A 7,976-nucleotide genomic window follows, 5' to 3' on the forward strand; every position below is an offset into this window, starting at 1 on the left:
TGGGGATTTAGTGTGGGTCTCGACCACTCTGAAGTTGGACCCCTAACTCCCTGGTGCTTTTTGTTCAAATTCAGGGATCCTCCTGCCTCTGCCCCTGATGGGATTAAAGGCGTGCACCACCACCACTGGGCTACTCCCCGTGCCTCTCAGCACTACACAGCAGCACAGTTAAATTCACATTTCAAAGCCTGTCCCCACCTTGTCTTCTTCTTTAGAAATGGTGATTTATGTTGAGAGGAAATTGAATCAAGCTTACTATTCAAACGGATAGGTTGAAGCCAGGTGTGGTGGTACGTGCCTTTAATCAGGAGGTAGAGGCAGGTGGATCTCTGAGTTAAATTGAGTTCCGGGGCAGCACAAAAGGTAGGTTAAACTCTAAAAAACACCTAAGGGTTTCAGATGTGGCTTGGTCCAGAAAATGCAAAGACGTCTTGGGAAAGCCTCTACCTGGGGCTCCTGTCTCTCCACAGGAGGCGCAGCTTCTACCCCTCTGGAGCCTGCTGGATACAGGCCAGGCCCTGAGGTTTTTCCCCAGCACCACAGAAGAAAAGGTAGGCTGAGCAAGTAGGGGAATATCTTTATTATTGGCCATGATTTCATCTTACAGTGCTCGTCATGGGCCATGTATCCAGGGGACCCTCCCGGCCCACAGTACCCCTGCCCAGCTGCAGTGGCCCTTCCAGAATACCAGGCCCACATTCATCATACCAAGGCCACCACCATACTGGCTCCAGACCCTCAGCCCCACTCTGACCAGGGGCTGCCAGGAGGAAAAGACTGGAGCCCGGGGAAGGGGGGCAAATTCTTTTTGGTTTCATGATTATTTAAAAAACAAAACAGACAAACATTTCAGTCTTTTAAAAAAAGAATCAGTCTCAGGAAAGAAGTCGGGGCCTTGACCCCAGGGTCCCTGCAAGGTTCCAGCATCTATGTGTCCTGGAAGGTGTCCACCACTACCCCGAGCCATAGGGCCAGTTGAAGGTGCTCCCTGACAGTAGCATGTCCCGGATGAGCGTCTCAATGGGTGTCTTGCCAACCAGGCGCATGAAGAAAAGCTGCGAGATGAGGGATGCTGGCACAGCACGCAAGGCTGGCAGCCGCAGCAGCAGGCGCCCAAAGCGCTGAGGCTGAGATGGGTACTGGGCACGCACGTACTCCGTTAGGGCCACCTGTGCCTTCTCCTGCAGGCTCTCCACATGGGCTGGGTCAGAAAGGCCACAAGCATCTGCAGGAAGCAGAGAGGACAAGTCACTTTTGAGGAAGCAGGGTGAACAGGCCTACAGGGGAGAGGTGCACCGATGTGAGTGGAAGCCAGGGTCCAACACTGACACGTGGAGAACCCTGAGTAACCACGAAGGTTACTAAGAGAGCACTGAGACTCAGCCAGGTCCTACGAAAGGGGGACTACTGATCTGCCTCACTTTGTGGGAGGTGCCTCTCCTAAGCCACGCACACCCGGAGGGCAGGGCCAGGCCATCCCTTTAAATTGCTTTCGGGTGGGGACTCCGCAGTTCTGATCTGCAGTCCGTCCTGCCCTGGAACTCTCGGCACATCCCACCGAAGGGTTCGGACTTCCAGCACTACACCACCAAGCACGTTGATGAGGTCCGAAGGTCCTCTCGGGGCCTCTCAAGACCACTGCCTACATACATGACTCTCTGCCCTTCCTCACCATGGCAAAGGCACGCCATAGTGTGACTGGCCCTTGAGGTGTGGCTACCGGCTGAGCCTAACTCCTGCCTGCCTGGGCAAGAGTGGTCTGAAATGAAGCCGAGGGGGTGTGGAACTGGGGGCAGAGTGGCCTTGTGGGGCTCCAGAACAGAGATGGGAGCCCACAGGGCCGCCCTATGGGTGGCCTGGAGTTTGGCTATACAGTAGCTTCCAGAATGTCTGGATACGTTGGGGGCAAGAGTAGGACGCGCAACAGGGTCTTAAGCAGCTTGGAGAATGGCTTGGAGCTGTGTCAAGAGACTTGAGGTGAGGCCTGTGGCAGTTAGGTCTAAGCAGGGTTGGGCAGATTAGGGATGTCACCTGTGTCAAAAGGGTGTGGCCTGAGGCAGTGGAATGGCCCAGGTTAGTTAGAGTGTTACCCAAGAGGGAAGGCTATGTCCTGGGGCCTATAGTGTGTGTGTGTGTGTGTGTGTGTGTGTGTGTGTGTGTGGCCTGCCATCAGGGCAGAAGCCTGGGTCAGTTTAGGGCAAGGCCTGGGCTTGGTTGTCTGATGCTGAGTTGGGGCAAAATCCAAGCTAGGGGCGTGGCCTTTGGCTGGAAGGTGGCTTGGGTCTGTTTGGGAGCCCGGTCTGTGGCAGAGCAGGGCCTGCTTAAAAGGCGTGGAGGGAGACCGACAGCTTGGTGAAGCTAGGAGCCTGCTTGGGGCGGGGCCTTGATTGGCACAGGGTCGCCCGTGAGCAGGCAGGGTGGGCTCACCAGGCGTGAAGAGCGCGATGGCCTTGAGGCAGCCGTACTCCGCAGCGTCCACCTGCAGGCGGCCAAGCTTGTCCACCTGCTCCTGGAAGGCGCGCACCTGGTCCATGAAGGCCACTGCGCGCTCGGCAGCCATGGGTGCGGCGTGCAACCCCGCGGCGGCCAGCAGCGGCGCCGTGTGCAGCGGCAGCGCCGCCTGCGCCGCGTTCAGCACGAACAGCTCGCTCCAGCTGAGTCGCAGCAGCGCCACCTGGTCGGCGGCCGGCAGCTCGGGGAAGAAGGGCGCGTGGCGAGCCCACTCGACCGTGCTAAACAGCAGGCGTGCCGCCAGCTCGCAGACGTTGTCGATGCCCAGCACGGCGCCACCGCCGCCGAAGCGTCCGGCCGCGGGGTAGGGCTCGGCGCGTAGCAGTTGCGCGATCAGTTCGGACACCGGCGGCCCCGCGAATGGCTCGACGCCCGCCCCGCCCGGGGGGCTGCAGGCCGCGGGGCCCGGGAGCGCGTGCGGGATGCGGCCGCGCTGCACGGCTGCGGAGATAGGGCAGCGTCAGGCGTTGGTGAGGACCACCCCCACCCGAGGTGGTAGCACAAGGAACCAGGCACACGCTGGTCACTAGGGCCCTGACAGCTCCTGTCTGGCGCCCACCCCGAGGGTCTCCACCCAACAGACACTCTCCTCCTGCACCGTGGAGGCCACATCTGTCAATCACCGGGGCTCTCCCACCACTCACAGCTCCCCTGAAGGACCACATCACCAAAGTGGCACAGTAGTGATCCCAAAGGGCAGTCGTTGTCGTTGTGACCTTTGCCCTCGGTGGTGCATACCAGTCATCCTAGCTCTGGAGCAGGGAGGCAGGAAGGTCAGGAATTCAAGGCCAGCCTCAGTACAAAGTAAGTTTGAGGCCAGCCTGGGCTACAAGAGACCCTGTTTCAAAATATAACTGACAAGAGAATCCAGTACTTATCCGAGTCCCCATCACAGACGGGGTGAGAAGGAAACTGAGGCTGAGGGACACAGGTATTTTAGCCCGGGGAAGACAGTTTGGGCACGGGGCCAGGAGGCTGTTAGTGAGTGTGCTTTAGTAAGCAGACACCTGTCTTAGCTGGTGATGAACTCCAGGCAACCCAGGTGGAGCCAGAGCCAGGGGTGCAGGGGACACTGGGAGTCTCCCAGCCACCTGCCAAACAACTGTAGCTGGACAGGACCCCAAACGCTCCACGGTCCTTCAGAGCTCCTTTTGCTCTCAAGATGCGAACCCTACCCTCACCACTGCTCCCTCATCCAGCCCTACTCCAGGGTCTTTGCCCAGAATGTTCTGAGCCTCAAAATCCCACTCCTGGCCCACCCTTCCCTTTCTCCATCCAATCTAGACTGCTGGAATTCAAATCCCAGCACCCATCTGTTCTCTATGCCTCAGTTTCCTGATATGTCAAATGCAGTCGATTACTGCTAAGCTATGTGCAGATCTAATGGGTGAAGGTTGTCAGTTTCAGAGTACAGTAGACTGATGTGAGCCGGTCGCCCTGAGGACTCGAGGGAGAGCACCAGGCTCACTTTTGCAGGAGCAGCAGTGCAAAGGCCCTGAGGAGCAGGAGTCTCGAATTACAGACCTATCAGGACTTTCCATCTAACAGACAAGCTGAGACAGACGTCCATGCTGGGCAAGGACAGGGCAGGAGTCACCTTTAAACTTAGAGGGATGAGAGTCATCAAATAAGGCTGATGTTTTTCCTTGTGTACGTGTCTTTTTCTAACCAGGGTTTGCTATGCAGTCTGTTGACTTCAAACTGGAGATCCTCCTGCCTCAGCCTTGTAACTACCAGGATGATAAGCCTGCACCACTATGCCCGATTCTCCCAGTCTGAAGCAGAAGACCTTAAGCAGTGGCCACTCTCAGAAGTCCCATAGGAAAGTGACCAATGTCAAAGCAAGCAATAGCTAGGTGACACTCTAGCCTGGCCCACCCCTCCCCACCAGTCCAGGCTCTCAACCCTCAGCCTCCATGTGGCTGCCCCTGGGCAGGGACAGGCAGCTGGGCCTCCCTCTGGCAGGCTTTGGCTGTAATCTGGCTGAGTCCTGCCTTCAGCAAACACAGAGGGCAGAGAGTAAACAAATTAATAAAAATAAAAATTCCAGCTGGGAGGTCAGAGGCCACGGAGGGCCTGGGGAAAGAGCTCATGGGGTCACACTTCACCCTGGCTGGATCCCCACAGCCTGGGGCTGCACACAGGCTACTCACCCTCCTTGCGCATGCCCACCCGGAAGCACTTCTTGAGGCGACAGTACTGGCACTGGTTCCGGTGGTGCTGGTCAATCTGACAGTCACGGTTAGACCTGAAGACAGAGGCCAGAGTTCCCAGTGAAGTGGGGGCTCCCTAGGCTGCGACGGCAGCTCCAAAGGCAGTCCCCCACTTGGGAAGGGCGATTGGACCACAATGGGTGAAGACCAGCACACAAAGAGAGCACTTTAGGAACGGGTTCTGACGTCTGAAGAGAAATTCCCTAAGAGGGCAGAGATGGAGAAGCCTTTTCTGGCAGGGGACATGGTGAAACAGATTTGAAAGGATTGAGAGTGACTGTTTCACTTGACTTGGTCACCATCAGGGTCACAGCACTGCGCAGCCCAGCACCCAGCCTGTGACAAAGGTGAGTGCCTGTACCCTTCTCCTCTGAGGACCCAGCCACCCAGTCTCTCCATAAGCCACCATGTCCAATCTGGGCACCAAGGAGCACCCAGACACGGCAGAGATGCAGGCAGAGATCAAGCCCAGAGTGGGACGCTGCCCCCACCCCATTCCTGGATTAGACACTGAGCTCTACAGGAGACACCACTGAGAGTTCTGGAGGCCTCCAGGGACAGCCTCTAGAGCCAGCTGGGTGCTCTGCCCTGGGTCAGGAGAGCCCATGAAGGAGCCCAGCTGGGGCAGAGAGAACTCAGGCACAGCCAGAACAAAGCCAGCAGCCAGGCGGTTGGTGGAGGATCAGGGCAGCCAGGCGGAACTGGTCAGGCCCTGGATGGGTGAGCAGGTCTGCTCAGGGAAGGCCTTCTGTCTTGCCTTCCCCACTGTATGGTTGGAACAGACTAAAACCCACCAAACAAAGTAAACTCTTCCAGCTCCCTCACCAAAGGCACAGTCTAACTCCAGCTGCTGTCACTGCTTCGGTATTTATTTTTGTTGCTTTCGGCTAAGGGGGCAGTGTCTGCTGTCCAGGCTGCCCGCAGCCTCCTGAGTGTCTGGGACTGTGTGACACTCTGGCCGACCTCCCAACCCAATCTAAGTTCTGCCCAGCATGCTGTGCCCACTTGCCTCCTCTGGGCCTAGGTGGGCTCACCTGACCCACTAAACCCTCAGCTGGGGGTTTCCTCTTCTGCCTGCCAGGGCTTTGAGGACACTTCCTGAGGGCCCCCTCCAGACAGCTGCTGACCCACCCAGGTTCAGAGAGGGACACTGGCCACACAAGATCACACAACATAAGTTCCAAGGAACGCAGAGAGCAGGTGGGACCCCAAGCTCCCCCAGCCCCCTTTACTTTCCCCAAAGACCCAGCTAGACCTAGCAACTCTTTCCAGACACGAGAATGAGGCCAAAGTCTGGTGGCCCAGTTACAGCTGGGGGAGGGGAGCAAAGCAGGTTCCAGTAAGTCCAAATTCTAACACGGTGGCAGCCCCCCACTGACCGGTCACCAGCTGCTAACTTCTGGGGTGAAAGAAACTCAACTCCAGATTCTACCAATTCCTCACCCCAACAACTCCACATCCCAACCCCCACAGCTCCCTTTGCTAAGTCCACGGGGCCAGGACCCTTCTGTTGACCCGGGGCGGCCTAAACTTCTCTGGGGCTCAGCTCTGGGTACCTCGGAAACAGGGCTGTCAGCCTGCTCTAAGGCCCTGCAGAGCCCGGCTCCTGCAAGCATAGACAAAAAGTGGTCCGCATCCCCTGCTGGGCCTGAGCACCCAACCTCTTCTCCAAGGGACTTTCTGTCCCCAGCAGCTGCCAGTAAGCAAGGCCACGCCCTGCCGAGCCCCGCAGAGGGGTCCCCATCTCCCACGGGTCTCTCATTCCTAGAGCGGCCCCGAAGTTTAAAGGATCGTCCCGGGGCCCCAAGGCTGCACCAGCCCCGGAGTGGGGGGTGCGGTCAATTCCGGTGGCCTTGCTGGCCCTCCGGCGGCGGCTTCCGGTGACCCAGAGCCCATGGGGTGTCCCTCTGATGGACAGGCCCAGGTCCCCGTGCACAGCAGCCCCCTGCCACCGGCTAGGGCAGCCATCCCGAGCCACCCGGGCGTCCCTCCAGCTGCCCGTGCCGGGGCGACTTTGGAAGTGATATTTGACCCAAGGGCGCGCCGAATCGATCCGCGCGGCCGCAGACAATAGCCCCTGGACGCCGCCAGCCCCGCGGTGCGAGTTGCACGTCTGATTCCCGCGGGGCACCACGCGTGACGGACTCCCACGAGAATGGGGGCCTTGGGGGCTGGAAAGGGGGTACCCACTCCTGACATCGTCTGCAAGCCCTCCCCGCGCAATAGAGCCAGCTCTCTAGGGCAGAAGAGGACCGAAGACCACCTGCGGGGGTGGGGGGGTGACCTGCACGCATGCATCGCCAACTGTATACCCGATCGCAGCCGTGCCGGTCGCCTGGGCGGGGAAGGTCAGTGTCAGGCCCAAGGTGACCGTGCAGGTCCGGGCCGGCCCGGTGGCCGCGCGTGGGGCTCACCGGCAGGTGTAGCTGAGGTTGCGGCGGATGCTGCGCTTGAAGAAACTCTTGCAGCCCTCGCAGGTGAACACGCCGTAGTGCTTGCCGCTGGACTTGTCCCCGCACACCACGCAATCCACCTGCAGCCCTGGGCGCTCCTCGTCTCCCGGCTCCGCATCGCTGGCCACCCCGGGAGGCGACGCCGAGTCGTCCTCGGTCGCGCGTGGGTAGCTCCCACCGGCCTTGTCCACGCCGTTCGTGTCGCCTCCGGGGCCGCCCCAGCCACTGGTCACCATGGCCATAGCCCCCGGGACGGCGGGGCCGGGGCGCCAGGGGCGAGTCCGTCCCCTCTGGGCACGCCTGGCGACCCGAGGGGGACCCGGCTACCCCGCGTGCATGCAGCCCGCGCGCTCGGGGGGCTCGGGTCGCACCCCCAGTAAAAAGTTTTGCGGCAACTTCCTGCGGCCGGTCCGCGCGCCCGGCAGGAACTGGTCGGGCCGGTTCCAGGCCAACTTTCCCACGCGTGCCCGCGGCCGACGGGGGCGCGCTAGAGGCGCGGGTCTGGGGCGCCCGGGTCCCGTGGTCCGGAGTCCTGGGGACCCGGTGGGGACGCGCGGGCCATGGCCCGGCCCCGCCGCCCAGGCCAACTTAGTGGCTCGCCATCCGAGGGCGCGCGCGCGTTCCCGAGCCGGGGGAGGGGGAAAACTTTGGCCGCAAGTTGGGCGTCAAGGGGGGAGGGGCGGCGGGAGCGCGCGCCGGAGCCCGGGAGTCCCGAACGCCGCGCGCGCCCGGCCGCAACCGCGGAGGTCCGGGCGATAGAGCCGAGTGGGGAGTGCGGCCCGCCTCGGCTCCTCTCCCC

At 60.4% G+C, this 7,976-nt stretch overlaps 1 protein-coding gene across 1 annotated transcript; it reads right to left on the reverse strand.

Moving 5' to 3' along the window:
* Positions 1-561: 561 nt before the first annotated feature.
* Nr2f6 (nuclear receptor subfamily 2 group F member 6) lies at positions 562-7,970 on the reverse strand. Its single transcript, XM_005359152.3, has 4 exons — positions 7,139-7,970; positions 4,665-4,759; positions 2,428-2,952; positions 562-1,225 (listed from the first exon to the last, which is right to left on the reverse strand). The coding sequence occupies exons 1-4, from the start codon at positions 7,417-7,419 to the stop codon at positions 954-956; spliced, it is 1,173 nt and encodes a 390-aa protein (XP_005359209.1). The 5' UTR covers positions 7,420-7,970; the 3' UTR covers positions 562-953.
* Between the last annotated feature and the right edge of the window lie 6 nt (positions 7,971-7,976).

The sequence above is a fragment of the Microtus ochrogaster genome, linkage group LG1, assembly GCF_000317375.1.
Source record: "Microtus ochrogaster isolate Prairie Vole_2 linkage group LG1, MicOch1.0, whole genome shotgun sequence".
NCBI classification, from domain to species: Eukaryota; Metazoa; Chordata; class Mammalia; order Rodentia; family Cricetidae; genus Microtus; species Microtus ochrogaster.